Raw genomic sequence first — 20,378 nt, 5'->3', positions numbered from 1 at the left:
GCCCTTGGATTTCAATTGGTCTACATAAGAACATCAATTTTAGCATAGTTTTGAATGAACCTACAATAAAAACCTACAAATCCCAAAAAAAATGTGGAGCTCTTTCAATTTTTTTGAGGAAGGCCAATTATGGATGGTATCCACTTTGGATTCATCCATATGTAGGCTTGCATCAAAAATTACATGCCCATCATCAAGCCTCATTCTCACTTGATGATAACTTGAGCACATATTTATTTTTATAAAAATATGGACATGGGTGAGTTCAACAAAAGACTCATCCACCCATCACAATGGATACATATTCTTAAAAGTTACATTGTTCAAACCATGGGAATCTATGCACATGTGTATACTACCATCCTTTTTCTTCACCAACGGAATAAGAGATGTCTATGGTGAAGAACTAGGTTGAATTAACCCTCTACTAAGGTAGTCAAAAAGCTAATGTTCACTTGTATAACCTCAAAATGACTCCTTTTTAAAGGTGATTTACTAACAGGCTTAGTACCTACAACCACATCTATGGTGTGTTTCACAGAACGTGTTGGTGGTAACCTAGATAGTAAATCTTTTGGAGAAACATTTTTGTATTCAGTTAAAATTTCTTTGAATTTACTAGCAACATTTGCTTGTTGTGGTGACAAAGGAGTAGCAATAGAAGGGAGAGAAGCTAAGTTGCATTTATACATCTGTATAATCATTTTTATATGTATAAAAGGCAAGTAGATGTTGAATAGTCTATTTTTATGCGTGTACCCATATAAAGTATATTTTGATATTTTGATCAAAATCTACTTCAATCAAAATATACTTTATATAGAAAAGGGCGATGATAGCTCAAATGAACTATCAAATTCCCTCATTTTCTGATTGGTCAGAGTACTTGCATATCCCTTGTGGAGCATTTGCCAGTTTGTTAGAGCCCTCTTCTTCTACTTGAGGTGATCATTGAACTTGTTCTAATTCTTTATTATCTATAATTAACATTTTTTTTCTCATGAAACTATTGTTGTAGAGCATATTCTCACACTTCAAGATTAGTTTGCAAGTTAGTACCATATCTCTCACTGTGTAGACCAAAGTGTCACATTGTAGGGAGGGTTTAGCTTAGGTACCTTTCCTTGGTTGTGTAGACCTTCACATCAGACTACAGGGGGGTTAGAAAACTACACACTATCCCTGTTGCGTAGACCATTGTGTCGCACTGCAAAGAGAGTATAGGGAGTGATAAAGTCCTCATCTCTAGCTGTGCATACCATCGTGTCACACTGCATCAGGGTTTAGAATTGAATAATTGCCCTATCTCTAGCTGTGGAAACCATTGTGTGGCATTGTAGAGAGGGTTTAAAGAATGATACACTTATCTATAGTGAATTAATTGATCACTTGTTCAATACAACGCATTACAAACTCAATAAGAAATAGGAGAGATACGTTATCGTCACATCTACCATATTACGTACTCACATTTTCTTAAATGGTTGTGTAACAAGTTGTGCAACCCTTTAAGGTGTGCTTTTTCAAATATGAAAAATGTGCCAATCATTCCACATTTTTATTTCTCATTAAATTCATAATTGTTCCTTCACACCTGAGACTTTGGAGAAGAGTTCTGATAAGAAAACACCTTGTCTTTGATTGTGCAGTCCACCGTGTTGCATTGTGCAAAGGGATTAAATATAAACAAATGCTCTATCTTTGGCTATGCAAACACTATGTCGCATTGCAGGGAGGACTCTAGTTTGAAGATACACCTTGTCCTTGACTGTGAAAACCTCCACGTTGCACTGTAGAAAGGTTTGTCTTGTCTTTAAGTTTTTCGTTTTGAATTACTTGCATCACTTTAGGTCTTTTTATGTTTATGTTTGTGCCATTGTTTGAACTGAGTAATGCTTTTTCAAGTTGGATCTTTAAAAAAATTCAAGCACTAGCTTTAAACTATCTCACCTTTAGTTTTAAAAATGTTTCTAATGCTAACATGTGCTCCTTGCTATGTACAGATGGAAAACGTATCTCAGTACAATGATATACCACCTCATGATGATGAAATGCCACCTGAGCATGATTGCATACCACCGCAGCATGATCAAAATGCAAATGAAGATCCCTATCTTAACCATGAACTAGCGCAAAAGATCTACAAAGAGAAGGAGATTCATGTTGCCAAAGGCGATCTAAGTGTTTTGGCAAGGTCCCAACAGGACAAGTGAGACCAGGATGAAGAGTTGTTAGGCTACAAAAAATGCAAAAACTTGTGTCTAAACCATTTTCTGTAGCACAAACTTTTCAGAGCCACTGGCAATACAAAGGGATTCCCTCCTCTAAAGATATTTGACCTACAAAATACGATATTGGTGCAGCATATGCATGATAGATTCTTATAAGTGCACATGCAAAACCCAAACAACAATCAAAGAGCCGTTTACTTGTGCAGCAATGCTATCGCTATTACCTTTTAGGACACAAAGTAGATTCGAGTGATTGACCTAGCATGGGAGGAGTTGGCAAGGGATGGGTATCATAACAAATTCACACTCAAGAGGCAAGTGAAGGAGAACCTCCAAGCAACAAGGGCTTCACCTTTCTCCTTGAGGAGACAACAATCTTGAGCAATTGGCTAATCAAGGCATAGAACTTGCAAGCCAACAAGAGACTGCACAATCATCGTGCACTCATTGCAAGGCACTAGAAGTAGAGAATTCTAGATTGAAGAAGAAACTAGCAAGATTTGAGGCAAATTTTGGTCCCTTGGAAGATGATATATTGGAAGCAGGAACAAACGGGTCCATGGGAACATATGAGTTTCACCTATAAGAGATCATGGGAGATTACACCCAAGATCTAAGCTAGATCTTCTTCATGCAAAGCCCATCTTTTTGTAACTAATCTTTTTGTGGATTCTCACAATTTTGTAATAACCAAATTAATGAAATTACTTGGTGTGTGTGTGTGTGTGTGTGTGTGCGCGTGCGTGCGTGCGTGTGCGTGTGCGTGTGCATGTGTGTGTGTGGCTGTTTAATCTTAGATAATAAGACATAATTGAACTTTTACATTTAAAAGACAGCTGGCAATGGAACAAAGAACAGATAAGTACAGAAACAACTCAGTATTAGAACCATTTAAGTACAATGTTTGTAGGAATGAGGTCCCCTTCCAGTATACAAATAGTAGAAAAACTTCCCAAACCATAAGTGAGTGTGCAATCCTGTGTAGGTCAGCTTGCCAAAGTCAAAAAAACCTCCAAGATAAGATAGAGTCCTTACCTGCATCCATCCAAACAAAACAACAATTCAGTTAGCCTTGGATATGTTTTATAGGTATCAATGGACTATACCAGTTGTTATCCATGTCCATCTCAAAAAAAAATTAGACTTTACAAGCTTAGTCAAGAGTATTTATGTAAAGATGTTATCACTTTTCTTTTAAGAAAACCCAAAGATTATAGTAAAAGAATATTATTTTGATTAGAAGGCCATCACCCCTTCTAATCCAAGTGTCTGAATCCACTCCCTTTATTTAAAAAAATCACCAGTTTTATTAGTTCATGAAAAGCTCTACCAAATGAAGTTTATACGAGATTGTTTTAAAAATTTTCCATTTTAAAGTTCTCATACAGTATCAAGCTTTGTTTAAGATTGTTTTCAGGTCAGACGCCCATTATGGTAAAAGTGGACTCTCAATCATCCCACTATCACTAATCACATATCTCGCTTTAGAAAACCAAAGTAACAAGGAGCCGTGATAAAAGCCAGACCATGAGCCGAACCATAAAAATATATACCATGAACGTGCTAGTTCCACCTCCACACTCAAGGCTTAAAAAAGGATCAACATCCACCCAAGTGAATGTAGTTTACATCCTAACCGAATAAGGTAAAACCAAGTACTGCAACAGTGCGCAATAGGGCCCAATACCCCTAAAAAAACCCTCTATGTCATTGCACATTCGGACAGAAAGCACTTCCACCAGCCAACCAATATACAGGGCCAGTAAACGGCTTCCTATGATAGTGCTAAAAACATCTATGCAAAAATCGACATTATCAAGTAAGCCACAAGGTTTATTTGCTGCTCAGTAAGCCCCTAAAAAAATCTGTAAACAAATGCAGCCATCAGTAGCCCATAGCATCAAGCCCTTTAAAGGGAATATCAATTAACAGTGGGCAGATTAAAGCATTTTTTCAAAAATGAAGGTTCATTTAAAAACTGTCATATTGTACCGCCTGGCACAAAACACACAGTCGATGTGCAGAGGGTGGGATACCATACCCCCTTCATTTCCTATTTCACCATTTAAGCCCAGTTAAAAGGCAACAACCCATGTAAACAAGGTGCCTATTAGCCGGACAGTCAATTAGTAGGGTATAAGGCCATAGCCAACAAGTGGTCTAGCCACTGATATGTTATCATTAACAAAAAAAATGCAGCACAGTAAACTCCTTATGTAATAGGCAACCATAAATCTTTTTAAACGATACCAGTATCTGCGACATTATCAAATTCATTATGTCATGTTATGATAAGCCATCTGTGCTTCTAATCAAAGAGTATCATAATCAAATTAACAGAGCAAGAGTAATCATAAAAAACCGTCCTCAACAGTAATTTTTTCAAAAGACCTGCAATCATAAAACATATGGCCAAGGAAGTAGACGTGAGTGTTAAACGAAGTGAGCTCCATGCTTCAATGTATAGGTGGGAAATAATACTGGTAGCTTGGTGTTTTGAACAACATAGCCTAGATTCCCTAGGCATTTTGAGATGTTATTGGTCACTGTTTGTAATGAAGAGTTAATACTAGAGAATTCCTTTCTAGATACTCGATCGTGGGCAACCTTCCAAGCAAGGTATTTACAAATATGAGTGGAGCAGTTAGAGTTTTTGTCAAGCCCGGCAACAAACCATGTATCAAAAATATTTTGAAAATCAAAAGTTAGATGTGATGTAAGCCAAGATTCATTCGAGGATAACCATTTTCTAGGTATTTGTGATATTTTTTGAAGGAAGCATGCCTTCACAACTTTCTTTAAGTCCAGTAGGACTGTCATCTCTAGTTGGAGAGTACTGACAAGGTCAGTGAGACAGCTTAGTATAGCTAATAGAGCAAGGTAGGGGTTTTTGGGAAAGTTAGGTATATCATTGAGCCCCTTGGCCAAGATTCTGTGTACTTTAATATATTCAATAATGCTAAGATCACAGGTACAATCATGTTTTCCATATGCCTCAAAGTTCGTGCAAAAGGTGGCAAAATGATAGCATATACAATTGGGAATAAAATCACGCCGAAGAAAGTCATTACTGTAGACCAAATTTTTCACGGGATGTTGATACTTCCATCCTATGAGTATATTATCAAGTAATTTGTGATTGCCAAAAAAATAGGTCAAAGCACTCACAAAAAAGGTTTTTTGGTTGAATCCAATCGAGAAGTACATTGTGAAAGAGACAATGTATGTAGATATATCCTTTGTTTGGATCCACTTTGTCGGGAGTTCTTCTTCCACAAGGGCTTGTAGCAATCTGCAATATCACCAAGGATTAAATTTCAAGGAAATTCCTGATGATGGGAATTTTGCCTCTTCCCCTAGTGTAGCTACGAGCTTTTCCCCAGTTAGAGGATGAGCTAGGTGTTAAAAAGGAAGTGAAGGAGTTGGGTCTTTTAAGAGCATGGGAGTCATCCTCATCAATACATGGTTTAAGTAAACTAGTAATGATCTTAACACATTTATAATTTGCATAAGTAGTTAAGTAAATCCTAGGTTCATCATATTTTAACTCCTTCAAGATATCCAACATTAATCCACGGAAGATGTTAAAGGCAATCTGTGCAATTACAATTTGCTTAGCTTGGCCACCTAACCAAGAGAAAATGAGAGAGTGATGAAAATCCACAGGTTTTTCTGGAAAGAGTAGGTCTAGACGGTTGAGAAGAAACCAAATGGTATGATTGAACCACATGATGCTGGATTCATAAGAGACTTTAGGGTCAACAAATCTGTAGGCACATTTTACAGAAGGTCGAAAGACACTCCAGATGGATTCAGTGTAGAAATCCGGGTTACTCTTAGCAAATTCCATGTTTCCTTTAGTACGGATGTAGAGGCCGGTATTGGAGGGTCATTTGGAGTGGTCAACGAGATTGAGGTTGAAGGGTGCTTTGATAAGCTCCCCTTTGTCCAGAAATTGTCCTCCTTTTAGTATCTTGAGTCTGCAGTCCTCCACAGTAGAGGCATGGAGGTTGGCAAGGTTTCACTCAAAATGGTGCTAAGAACACTTTGTTGGGCAGGACCCAAAGCTGATGGTTAACCCCAAGAGATTCAATTTCAATTTGTCTAACAGGTAAGACAGGAAAAACTTTAGATATCTTAGGCACCATCTCCAAGAGGTTAGAGTCATTGAGGGAACAAAGATTACTCTGAAATTCCTTAACTGCTTCAAGGGCTGCACTATCCCGACAAAAAATACCACTAGTTTGTGGGATAGTTGAAGTAGCCTGTGTACAGATAAAAGAGGGATTGAGACCGCACAGCTTCCTTAGAAAGTTAGACAGATCAGCACCTCAGGAAGAGAATAGGGCAAGCTCATGTTGGTATTGTGAAGACAGTCAGGGAAGCTGGGCTATGTATTGGGTAATTAAATTCACCCCTTCCATGGAGTCTTTATCAAGAGTAGCCAAAATTTTGACCCAATCATTAAAAGACAGCATATGTAAGACAGACAATTTCTTGTCAGAGGTAAGAGCCAAGTCATATATTAGTTGAGAAGCATCCAAGCTGCTAATACATCTGAGTACAAGAGATGTGGCCACTGAGAGGGGCACCGAGGTCAATTCCAATCCTTGTGAGAGAGCAAGAGTCTGCAATATTTCAAAAAAGTGTGGTGAGGTTTACTTTTTCTTACCGTAGTAAGTAATACAATCTTTGGCTTTCCTAAAAAGGAAGGGTCTAGTTCTAACTGCCAAAGCATTCTTTGGTTTATGGTCCTTAAGGTATAGCTTAATCTGTTTGAGAATCTTTGCATGATTATTAGGGTTGTGTTTAGTACTCATGCAGGCTGTCTTTCTATAGGGTATGCAATCCTGAAAAAGAAATAGTATAAACATAAATAAAAGTAAAAGCTGTATGTGTAGTTTTGGGCCTACAAACCTTAAACCGGCAAAGTCAAAGACTATAGTAGTCGTGAGCAGAGGACCAGAAATAGAGTCTATGAAGGACCACCTAACACCATTCAACCAGTCAAGGGATTACAGAACATGGGTCCAACCTAGAGCTCAATTTCGAAGATAATTTCCAAAGCCAGCATCCCGATTTCTCTAGAAAGAAAAACCTTATTTATAGGATGTGTGTGTAATTGTTTAATCTTAGATAATAAGACATAATTGAACTTTTACATTCAAAAGAAAGCTGGCAATGGAGCAAAGAACATATAAGTACAGAAACAACTCAGTATTAGAATCATTTAAGTACAATGTTTGTAGGAATGAGGTCCCCTTCCAGTATACAGATAGTAGAAAAACTTCCCAAATCATAAGTGAGTGTGCAATCCTGTGTAGGTCAGCTTGCCAAAGTCAAAAAAACCTCCAAGATAAGATAGAGTCCTTACCTGCATCCATCCAAACAAGACAATAATTGAGTTAGCCTTGGATGTGTTTTACAGGTATCAATGGACTATACCAGTTGTTATCCATGTCCATCTCAAAAAAAATTAGACTTTACAAGCTTAGTCAAGAGTATTTATGTAAAGATGTTATCACTTTTTTGTTGAGAAAACACAAAGATTATAGTAAAAGAATATTATTTTGATTAGAAGGCCATCACCCCTTCTAATCCAAGTGTCTGAATCCACTCACTTTATTTTAAGTTTTATCAGTTCATGAAAAGCTCTACCAAATGAAGTTTATACAAGAATTTTATTTATTTATATCCATTTCAAAGTTCTTATACAGTATCAAGCTTTGTTTAAGATTGTTTCAGGTCAGACGCCATTATGGTGAAAGTGGACTCTGAATCATCCCACTATCACTAACCATATATCTCGCTTTAGCAAACCAAGTAACAAGGAGTCCTGATAAAAGCCAGGGCATGAGCCGAACCATAAAAATATATACCATGAACGTGCTAGTTCCACCTCCACACTCAAGGATTAAAAAAGGATCAACATCCGCCCAAGTGAATGTAGTTTACATCCTAACCGAATAAGGTAAAGACCAAGTACTGCAACGGTGCGCAATAGGGCCCAATACCCCTAAAAAAACCCTCTATGTCATTGCGCATTCAGACAGAAAGCACTTCCACTAGCCAACCAATATACAGGGCCAGTAAATAGCTTCCTATGATAGTGCTAAAAACATCTATGCAAAAATCGACAGTATCAAGTAAGCCACAAGGTTTATTTGCTGCTCAATAAGCCCCTAAAAAGTTCAGCAAACAAACGCTGCCAGCAGTAGCCCATAGCATCAAGCCCTTTAAAGGGACTATCAATTATCAGTGGTGGGTAGATTAAAGCATTTTTCCAAAAATGAAGGTTCGTTAAAAAATTGCAGTATCATACCACCTGGCACAAAACACACAATCGGTGTGCAGAGGGTGGGATACCATACCCCCTTCATTTCCTTCATACTTTAGAAGAGAATATGGGAGAGAAGGTTGTAGCCATTCATGCCGAATGATATTGGCATCTAACTTCTGAATGGTCATAGATTTAAATACTCTCTGCTCCCACTCCATTGCTTCTTTGGCCGTGTCATTTATTGCCGCTTCTATTGCCTTCTTTAGATTTTCTTCTTCTTGTTGTGTCAGATCCTGGGGTTCTTGTGATGGTCTCAAAAGGATGTCCTCTTGCATAGTGGTGTCCACTGGATCTGACACATTTTCTATGTCAATGCCTTCCATTGCTGCTGGCCCTGTGCTCAAGTGTTGCTCTTCAGTCTGTTGTTGGCCTTTCAGTTGATCTATCTGCTTCTGATATACCTTCTTTTCCTGTTCCGCTTGATCTCCCATGTTTACTAAGAGGTCATTCAAATCTGCATTGGTTTTTTCAGCCTCTTCTAGCTTCCTCTTGGTGTCTTCATTTTCTATTTGCAATCTCTTTAGTTCCTCATCCATCTTCTTTTTCAAGGCTTCTAGCTCCTCTTTCATGGCCTTGTTCTCATCTTCCAGACGGTTTTGCATTACTAGAGATCCCTCAGCCAGCATCAGTCTTTGTCTCTTCTCTAGTGTCAACTCCTTTTGGAGTTCCTTCATTTGTTCTTCATATAGGTCATTCTCTGAAGCAGTGCCAGTCAAGGTAGCAGCTCTGACTCTGGCCGAGGATGCCCTTAGCCTTTGGATGGTCCGATCTTTCACGCTCATCTGATATTTTAGCTCTATCACTTCATCTTGGCTTGCCTCATGTTCTATCTTAGCCTTTTCCTTAGCATTCCTCAAGGTTTCAACCTCTTTGGACTCATCAACAAGCTGTAGTGTCAAGTTGTCTCTCTCTTTCTCCGCATCTGTCAGTGATTTGCTGATTTTTTTGTACTCCTCCTCTGCTCTTTGAAACTTTTGTTCCGCTGCCTGACTCTGTCTTTCCATCTCTTGGCATCTTTGTAGTGCCGAGTCCAGATCGGCTTGCAGCTTGGTTTTTTTCTCTATGTTCTCTTGGCCTTGTTTTTGCAGTGAGCCCACTTCAGCTTTGATATGAACTTCATTTGTTTTGAGATTCCAATTTCAATCTCAGTCAACAGCCTGATGTTGGTCTGACCAATCAGATCAACTCCAATTTGGACCAAAATTGACTAGGAGGCTTGCCTCATGCTATACAACACCCTGCTATGCCTACAGTCAGTTTTTGACTTCAATATCATGCAGTAGACATCCTACGCATATGATGTCTAACTGCTCAAAATGGCCTCAAAAGCAAACCACACACTCCTCTTAAGGTGTTGATCACTTTGGTATGCTCAAAGTTGGATTTGGAGTGCTAAATCACACAGAACACATCTTACACGTAGGATGTCTACCTGATCTGTTTGACCCCAAAATTGAGCCACAGCTTCCCCTTGATGTCAGCAACCAAGTGCTATGCTTAGATTTTAGTTTGGATTTCAAAAGACCCCAATTTTAGCTATCCTACTCCTTTTCAGTCAAAAAATGCTAAAGTTTGCTTCAAACCCAATTTTCTCACCCAATTGGGATGAAACCTTTCTCATGAACTCAATAAATCATGTAGATCATGCTCATGCAGCCATCCTATGGTTTTGGTCTTAAAATAGTGCCTTGGCACAATTTGGGTAGGATGTTTGGTAATTTTCTTTCTCTTTGGCCTTATCCTGTCAAGATATGGTCAAACTTCCACTTTCTAGGTGAAAATAGGGTAAAACCTACCTTCTAAACACACTGGTCAACTCATATTTTCAAAATTCACACCAGAACACCCTATAGACATCCTACGCGTAGCATGTCTACTGGCTTAAAAATTAATTTTTTTTCTGACAGAAGTACTCCCTATGCTCTGCAGCTCTCTCAGAAATACTCACAAAAACTTTTGAACTTCAGTTTAGCTTCTAAACACTCTTTTCCGTCTTTTACAACCCTTTGATGAGTCTAACAGCAACTATAACATGCATGAAGTGCTCCAGATCATAAATCATGATGTCCTACTTACCCTACTCCTACTCATCATGTGAGATGGTGATATTGGTGTCTCGGTTGCTTCCTGGCCTCTCCGGACTCTCAAGCTATCCTTTCACCGCCTCTACCACTCTAACTCCTACTCTCTACACCACAACTTAACTAATACCTAAAACTATCTAAGTCTATCTGAGTCTACCTAAGTCGAAAGATCTAGGCCCGACACTCGCTCCCTAGACTCCTCCTAAGACCTAGAGAGTCCTCCACCCTCTGATCCTATCTAAATGTAAAACAAGACTCTGGCAAGCCAGAGAATCCCTATCCTCAAGGACTAGAGAGTCCTCCACCCTCTGATCCTATCTAAATGTAAAACAAGACTCTGGCAAGCCAGAGAATCCCTATCCTCAAGGACTAGTTTCGATCACCTACCTACGGTTTTCGTCCCCTGCAGCAGCGCCAATGTTGGCGGATACACTGCGACGGACGTCAGCACAACGAGAACTCACCTAGCAAGATTTGTCAGCTAAGGACGAAGCTCGACCCGCAAGCGCGTGGAAGTAAGCATAGGGTGTCAACCTACACTCGACCGACTCTCAACTACTTCCTACAGAGGTCTCTACCCAATGTCTAAGCTACAGCCTTCAGGGAGTACATAAGAGGAGATTTCCTACAACGCTTTCAAGAGCCAAATACCTATCAAAGGTTCTCAAAACGCTACGGAACTTGAAGGAAACCCTATTAACACCAATAGGTTGCTCTCCCTAAGGTCCAAAAACTAAAACCCCAACCCTAAACACCCGGTGCAAAATCACGTAGGATGTTTGGTCGAAATTTGCAGATCGTCGTTTCCAAAAACTAAAGTGCCTAATGTGTAGCTCTACTCAATGCGAACGCGTGGATATGCTGAAATGCGAAAACAGACAACGTATGCTCACCAAATCACCAGATATAGCTCGTGGATCCAGCTCGCAAATCCAGAGCGTACACACGCAATGTAGGTATTGGCGCGTAGCTCTCTTCGGGGGCAACACGCTGCACTTCTCCGCACTCGATTCCAACCACCGGTGCACGCGTAGCGTCAAGATAAAACTCTCACTCTCTCTCGTACACAGAGTACGCTCACTCACACAGACAAACCTTAAAAATGACAAAGTTTTCTTTCATTAAGGTCAAAAGTGGTATAAATACCTTACAATCTCAAACCCTAATGTTCCAATTTAACCATTCACTCAGTCTAAATGTCAAAAATGGGATACAATCTGGAAGCTTCTACAAGCCCCACTATTTACAAAGGTGAAATGACGGTTTTTCTCAATTAAAGAATAATTACAAAAATTAATATCCTGCCGGGCAATCATCCTCCGTTGGGTGTGTCCAGCCGCTAACAGATGCCTACTAGAAAATTGCTTGTTTTTTCTTTCAAGGATGTATCAATTGCTTCAATGAAAATGGATCCCCTTGGACAAATCAACATCGCATTTATCAAGATTTTTTTTTCACAATTTTTCCATCCATCAAGAGAAATTGTGCATCCATAATGTTGCACGTACTCAAGAACTATGCACTTCAAAATGTTCTCTGATGAAGATTTCAATTTATCTCGATGTTTTTTATCCATCTTCTTGTATTCAAGTGCCACCACAAATCATTTCTTCATTGTGCTCATCAAAGCATCCTTGAAGATAGGATTACGGATTATATTAAAAGGGATTCCACAAGTGACAAAATCTTGGGTCCACTTGAGAAGTAGCTCAAGCAACCATTGCTTGTCAAATGCTTGATGCAAAGTAGAACCACTATGCACATGTTGACCGCCAACCAATGCTACACCACATCCTTTAAATGAGAAGTAATAGGTGTGGGTTTTGAGCCACTAGAGGCTTGATTGTATGCAGTAGTAGCGGGGGAGCCTTGTTCACCCCCTTGTGCACACATGAGCTCGCTTACTTCATCTTCAAAAGTCATCTCCATATCTTTCTCAATCAATGAACTAATCACTATTGGACCAACCTTCTTTTTTCCTTTCAGCAAGTAATCTCTTTGCCTTGAGTGTCCATTTCAAAAAAAAATCTTGAATACCTTTGGGAGGGTTTTTGCAAGCTAGCACATTTTCAAGTATTTTGAACACATGTTCTTTTATCTTGTGTGCATTCCTGAATTTATGGCGACAAGATTTACACCTCAACCTCAATGAGGTCTTTCCTGGTATCAATTCATCTATGTGACTCCAATCATATCCTTTCACCATATTGAAAAGGGGTCCCTGAACATCAACAAAAGTATCTATCAACATGATAGTTCAAAGTAGTTTCAATCTATACAAATAATTGCTACTCTATTTTAAAATCAAATTATGACCATTACAACTTATTTAGAAAACAACAACCATTTACAATGTCCACAAACATAGGCATTAAAATTTTGTAATATATTGTTATTTAAATCTTAAAAAATCATCTTCAGTGTGAGCTTTCACTCTACACATTACAAGGAATCATGGAATTTTTATATATATAGCCTTCAAGTGTGAGTAAACTCTACACATGGCAAGCAATCTCTTAAATCTACTTAATTGACCTTGAGCAAGCTCTACACGTGATAGGTAATTTCTATTTACCCTACCTAAATCACTTCAATTAAGGCATATATGTGGTTGCTTATGCACCACACAATTGGCTATGATTCACACATGGATCGTAGGAGGTTCTTGATACATCACATTTTTAAGTGGAAGAGGTTGTTCTCACAAGAGATGCAACAAAAAATCCACGTCCTCTTGCACTCAAATGTAGCATCCATCATTAATTACTAAGTTCTTGAATTGTAAAGTAGATTTCTAAAGACCCCCATCTACTACCTAAAAGAGGGCACATTGGTGGGCCTTCTTTTAGACATCAAGCTCATTCTTATCCTTTGCACTTAATAATCTCAAAAAATACGTACAAAATGGTATTTTTTTTTAATGCAATGAAGACTAGAAATAAAGGAATGCATGTATGAAACTACCTCTCAAAAAAAGGCATGCCAATGTTCCCTCTCCTAAAAGGCTTATCTACTTTTCTTTCGAGGACCCATGCGGATGTTGGTGATGAGGCAAACCTGCTATCATAATAATCAATATCTAATTCTCCTAAATGATTTTCTCATGTTAAACTGATCATTTGATATGGGGAAGTGCCAGGGGAGAAAAAGCTAGAATATTGGTTAAGCTAGCAGACCGACCACGGTAGGGATCCAAAGGAGGGAAAATAGGGATCCAAAGGGGGGGGCCATCTGCAAAAGAGCCATGTGCAACAATGGGCTAAAAAGACCCTAAGGTTCAGCCCATTAAGACTTCCAAAATGCTAAGGTTCCAAAATTCAAAGGTTATGTCCAAAGGTCAACCCTAGGGAAATTGGATGCTTTGTGTGTGTAAAAAAAGTCTTTGCATATCCCTACATGGGAGGGGGCGAGCCTTTCTTCTAGGGGATGAGAGAGAAAGTCACACACACACACACACACACACACACACACACACACACACACACACCCACAAGCTCCCTTTACACAAAAGGAATGAGGGACACATGTCAGCTCCCTAGGCCAGATGCCCACAAAGTGTACCCAATTCCTATTGGATGGCCTTAGAGGTGGACCAATGAGAATTAGACTAGAGTAAATCTAGTTTAATTAATTTAAAAAAACTTAATAAAAGAACCAATGAGAATTAAGTCTCCTAGAAGACTATTGGACAGTCTCCCAAGGGGTCCAATGAGCATTCAACAGCACATGGCTTGCCTGATTCCTATTGGCCAGGAGGCAAAGGGGTCTAATGAGAGTTTAATTGAATTATTAATTAACCTAAAGCTCTCACAAAAGGGGAAAGGGGGACACATGTCAAAAGGCTATCACTTATGCTGCTTAATAGCCATTGGCTTGACTTGGGGAGGTCCAATGGGGAGCCTGCAAGAGAAAATAGCAAGAGGGCTCGCCCAAGAGAGAGAGGGGGCTGATTTTTGCAAGGCATTATCACACACACACTCACACAATCTCATGTGTGAAGAAAGAGAAGACTATCTCTTCCCAAGCTTTAATGGAGAGCTCATCACCTACTCCAAGCTTGTGAGATAGAAGCCTACATCAACACACTCTTGTCATGTGGATGCAAATCCAACCAAGAGCCAAGCTTCAATGCATGCTCATCTCCTCTACCAAGCTAATTACTAAGCTAAGCTATGCTAATATGAGTGATTATGTGAGGAGATGTACATCTTTCTCGTAAGATACTCCTTCTTCCTCTCAATCTACTCTCATACCCTGCTAGCTCTCACCATCTTCAAAGGTGTGTGAGGTCTTGGGTCTGTGAATGGGGATAATTAAAGTTGTGTTTACTAAGTGTTTTGCTTAGTGCATGAAGCTTTCATCTTCATTGCACTAGCTAGTCTTGAAGGAACACAAAGAATTGTATTGTACAATGTCTCTCTTGATGGGAGAAACCATAATACAAAGCCTTTTGGAGGGGGGACCGGCTCCATGCAAATCCGGTCCTCAACTGTTGTCAATAGCTTAATTTCTCTCTCTTTTGAAAGTATTATTGATGCTATCTAACTAGGTGTTATGCTTTTTGTTGCTCTCTCCACCCAAGCACTCTTGTAATTCTCATTAGGAATCTATTCTAATGAAATGCCCACTATGTTCATGCTAATTTTCGCTACACATAAGTTTTTAGGCCATTAAATGTTACACCTGCTATAGTCAACAGTCGGAGAAAATTTGCAAGAACAAGTGTAGACACTGCATGATGGGAGTAGAAGGCACAACGTCATATCTGAAGCCCCAGGTGGTAGAGCTAGTGTATCTAGCAGAGCTGAATGCTCCAACAATAGCATACACATATGGCACAACGAGAGCAATTTCCAAAGTATACCACATTTGACATACATGTGGATTAAGGCATAACAAAGCACGGGGTTTTCTTTCAAAAGCCCTTGACTAGCAATAGCATGGTGAATTGCTTTGCTCATATTAGTGTCTTGCGTAGTGTCACATGGATTCAAAATCCAAGCCTAGGTAATTGTATTTGGAGAGATGCCCTTGCTTTGAATCCGTTTAAAACAACCCCAAGCTTCCTAGCCTTTCCCCTATTCAACATATCCTGCAATCAATGAACTCTAAGAGACAACATCCCAGAAAGGTAGCTCCTCAAGAGCTGTCTGTGCTTTCTCAAGTACACCACATTTGGCATACATATCGACCAAGGCCTTGCCAAGCATGATGGTTTCTCTCAACAACCCTGACTAACAATATCATTGTGTAGTGCCACATGCCTTCAAAATGCAAGCGTAGGTAATTGCATCTCAAGAGATGGCGTCTCTTTGCATCCTCTGAAAATAGCCCTCAACTTCCTGGCACTGCCCCTATTGGGCACATCCCGTAGAGAAAGATAGAGAGAGAAGGGGGAGAGGGCATATTTATTGAATACTCTTCATAGCCAGTAGGATGAATAAGCAAGCTCCTCTAAGGTAGTCAAACAACGTAGATACTCCTTTCTTTGTCTATGAGTGTAATCATATGTATTTTCAGCTTGGATTATGGACACATCACGTGGCATTGTGCACCTCCTCGTTCATAGTTCATATTGCAGACTTCCTATATGCCACCATGATGTATAACTAACACTTATACTGCACTCCTCTGTTTTGTACTTCCTCTGGTAGAAAGGCCCATTGAGCATCCATAGGGGTCTCTGGTACACACTATATAACTCCATTTTAGAGAGAGAGAGAGAGAGAGAGAGAGAGAGAGAGAGAGATGGCCACATCGTGATCTTCCTCCCCCTCTAGAACGTGCGAGTTGTTGAGAGGCTTCACACGCACAATACTGTGCGGTTCAACATTTGGTTCTTGAAATTAGCATATGCTGATCCTTCACTGCAAAAATCTTCAGCACGAATTCAAAACTCCACCTTGCAACTTCCAACTATTTTTCCTGGTCTCCCAAAGTAATGCACTGCCCTTTTGCTCCAAAGGTCAAATGCACAAAACCAGGGAAATTGACTTCTGTCACTCGCGGTCAGGCAATGAGTTTGTCTGTAGGCTACTTCGGGTCTTGCAAAGAGTTGGGCGTTCTGCGACGAGAAAGCTTCACTTCTGAGCTTGGTGGGCCTAACAATCGTACTTGCACGAACTTGGATGGGAGTCGGAAAACATGGATATTATTGGCTGCTTCCGTGCAATTTAGGCACTTTCAGCAGCCCGTTAGATCACTGGCATTGCAGCTCAATAGGAAATCGACATTGGCATCTGGGGAGGTGATTGCGTGCTCGGATGTGACCAAAGGCATTCTTCAAGCTTTTGGGAGGACCCTTTTTATCCTAGGTTTAGGATTAAGTCTAAGTCAGCCAGCCTGTGCTCGGACGGTAGCTCCTCAGGTTGGAGAAGTCTCTGCAGGTGGTTTTCAAAAGAACACAATCCAAATAGGTGAGGTCACAAGGGAGAGAAATGAAGATGTCGATGCTATGTACTCACAGGAAGATGCTCCTGATGAGAGCTATGAACCTACACAGTGTTCAATGACACGCGAGGCAGATACTGCAGAAACAATTGAGGACAGACTACGTTTTAGTGAAGCTTTCTGGAGGGGAATCCCCACTCCTGAGGGATCCTTTATGCACAGATTGAAGCATCAACTCAACGAGAATCCACGCGACATGAGGGCTCTTCAAGCTCTACTTAAAGCAGTTTTGGAACAACGAGACATGTTGCGTGCATTGACAGTAGTTGAAACTCTCCTGGAGGTTCAGCCTAATAATTTGGAATGGAAGTTTCTGAAAGCTCGAACACATGAGCTTCTTGGGGAACTACTCATGGCTAAACAGGAGTATGAAGAGCTTTTGATTTTGCAGCCCTTATCTGCCCGTTTCATCCAGGTATCCATATTGTAAGTTGCAAGCTGAGTTCCTTACATCATGATCTTCAATATACCTCAATCTACTTGTCATTTGTTGAAAGAAAAGGGCTCAAAAGAAAGTTGAATGCTACCGTATTGGATTCGGTGCCTCTTCGATTCAACCTGGTGGTTTTACTTTTTCATGTATTTGGTGTATCTTGCTAATGGTCTAAAAAGTTAGCTCTTTTCCCCCTTTTCACCCGGGGTGGGGGAGGGGGGTTGCTCTTCAATAGTCGCCCTAACATAGTTAGGGCACCCACGACAAATTTGAAGGCACCCACAAAAAAGTGTTTGGGTCTGTAATACAATATAACAAATTCCCCCTCTAAGAGGGGCCCTCCAGGAGGGCACCAGAGTCATGGGTACCAAAGAATATACACCTTAAACGTAACTCGAGGCATTCTACAATACAATCTCTCAAACCCCTTTTGGTGTGCTTAAGGCACAGGTGTGAATTGTGTTGAAACCATGCCTATGATTTGTCTCGCAATAGGTCAATGAGATGGCACCATAAAGATGATCTTACATCAGATGATAACTTCCAAGATTTTCTTTGGCGTATTACTAGATCGCGCCATGGTGTTTAGGTATGAAACATGTTTTAAGTGATAGCAATACAACCTTGGTTATGAGAGCGAAGAGTATAGATTTATCTCTAAGAACATGCTAAGAAATTGACAAAGGTAAACTTTTGTACATTTAGATATACCTCTTTTACTTCAAGAATGCAATAGGTTGCCTTTTGGTACTCTACAATCTAGCTCTTGATTAGGGTGAATCTCTAGCAAGGAGTGGACCTTTCTGTATGTAGTTTGTTATTGAGTCAAAAAATTTTAATCTCCTCAACGTAATGCAGTCCTTGTGGTTCCCTCAAGTTTTATGAAACAACAAACAATCTAAAGTATTCCATAGATATCTGGGTTTTTCTTTATCTTCTTTTGGGCTTGAGTGATAAACCTCGTCAGAAGACGTGTTGGAATTATATTTGTGTTCAGCAAACCCACAAGCTTTGGAATTGTATGAATAAAGCTTCAACGCTTGATATTTGGTTTCATTAGAGTACAGATAGACTTACAATCCTTCGTGTCAAAGGCCTCGAGTAGTTCCTCAACTTACTCCTTTGTTATGTCCATGTCATAGGAGAGTAGATTTATTCTAGGGACATGGTCTAGAGAGCTACCAAAACTGAGCTTTTAGAGTTGCTCTCCTGCCTGGTGATGACTCTGGTATTTGCTAGGAGCAGTTTAGGGGGAGAGTTGTTTTGGGGCTAAGGTAGACGTTCTTGTACTCGCCTGCCGAGCCATGTATGTACCCACCCAGTAGGCTTCCCATAGGCAGGACCCTTGTTTCTAGGTTATTGGGTCAGATTCTGATTATAGTGGTATTAGAGCTCAGCCTTCTTCTTGTTCTCACACAAGGAACGATCTTTTTTAATGGAACCAAATCTGAATCAACCTCTGATGTTAGGTGCAGCGGAATGAATGTCAGCGCTTTGCTCAAGATGAGTGCTCCGAACTGTGCTCAAGGTTCCTTTTGTTCTTATGGAAGGTAGAGCCGTCCGTTCTTAGTGAGAGAATGCTATGATCACAAACAAAGTGAATGGACACTGCGCGTGCAAGTGTATGAGAGAGAGAGAGAGAGAGAGAGAGAGAGAGAGAGAGAGAGAGAGAGAGAGAGAGAGAGAGAGAGAGAGAGAGATACGACACCAAAGACGTAAAACCCTCCTCGGAAGGCCCCACTCTCGTCGGCGAGAGTGGTGTACTTATTGATTGCACAAAGTGGTACAATGCGGATGCAATGGACTGATGCAACTTGAGACTATGCCGATGACGACGACGACGACTTTAGGGCTGAAATCTGTGGTCTTCTAACTGTTGAAAATCTGCTAATCTTTGGGCTGTTTCGGGTGGCTGAAAATGACTGTTTTGGCTGCGTTTGCGAGGGTTGAAAATGGCTATCTTCTGCAACCAACTAGGGCTGAATCTGCTGCTGTCCTTAACTGTTGAAAACGCTGCCTCTTCTGCTGCAGATTGGCTGAAAATAGGAAACGCTGGCAGATCTGAAAACACTAGGTAGCTGGGAAGTTCTGGAGAACTGTTGGCGATCATGGGAAACTGGAAACGTCAAGCAAGGGGTGGTGTTGGTGAAGACCAAAACGCTAGGGCTGATTGTCTGTGGCGATCAAGCCAGGCTGGAAACGCCAAGTGAGGGAAGGTGTTGAAGATGTCCAAAAACGCTAGGGTTGTTGGTGCTTGGAGGTTCTTGCTGAGAAGAATGCCTATTGCGCGGGAAGCTCTTGCTACTTCTTCTGCCAGAAAGTGCTAACTTGGGTTTGCTTATATATTAACTTAGCCAAATTGTCCTACCTACTTTTGTTGGAAAGTCACTTAAAAATAATAAGTGAAAAATACAAAAAATAGGGAAAATAGGCTAAATGCACTGGAAAATTCCCCTAACTGATTCTGATGGGAATTCTGATGATCATGCTGTGTGCAACCAGAGGATATGCAACTACACTAAGTGACTGGGCATGCACGGTTTACGAATAGACTCACAAAAGTGCCAGATCAATTGTAATCTAGACTGACTGGACTGACTGAACCCTTGTCGTGCTGTAGCTTGTCCATGGACACATAGGGTTGGATGTGTCACGTGACATCCTCTCCTTTTCAAAGTGAGGTACTGGTACCGAACTGTATGGTGTCGAGGGAGATCGCCAATAGCATCCGGAATCTTGGAAGGGACTCTTCGCCAGCCCACTCTGATGTGTGGGTTGTGCGGTACTTGAACTTCATAAAGGTCTGCAACGCTTGCTTCTTTGGGCCGCACTGAAAGCGA

At 40.4% G+C, this 20,378-nt stretch overlaps 1 protein-coding gene across 6 annotated transcripts in view; it reads left to right on the top strand.

Moving 5' to 3' along the window:
- Positions 1 to 20,378, top strand: part of LOC147431866 (uncharacterized) — a 427,705-nt gene that overhangs the window by 290,469 nt on the left and 116,858 nt on the right. The window contains exons 6-7 of one of the 6 annotated variants that reach the window (XM_086494336.1): positions 2,004 to 2,209; positions 17,268 to 17,520. In XM_086494336.1, coding sequence (XP_086350462.1) covers positions 2,004 to 2,209; positions 17,268 to 17,520 — 459 coding nt within the window. Of the gene's footprint in view, positions 1 to 2,003; positions 2,210 to 16,561; positions 17,532 to 20,378 lie in introns of those variants that run through there. The other 5 variants (XM_086494333.1, XM_086494335.1, XM_086494334.1 and 2 more) reach the window with 5 other exon arrangements.

The sequence above is a fragment of the Adiantum capillus-veneris genome, chromosome 21, assembly GCF_014529385.1.
Source record: "Adiantum capillus-veneris isolate H3 chromosome 21, ASM1452938v2, whole genome shotgun sequence".
Lineage (NCBI taxonomy): Eukaryota > Viridiplantae > Streptophyta > Polypodiopsida > Polypodiales > Pteridaceae > Adiantum > Adiantum capillus-veneris.
Note: the sequence above shows the minus strand (reverse complement) of the source record. Positions and strands in the feature narration are given on the sequence as shown.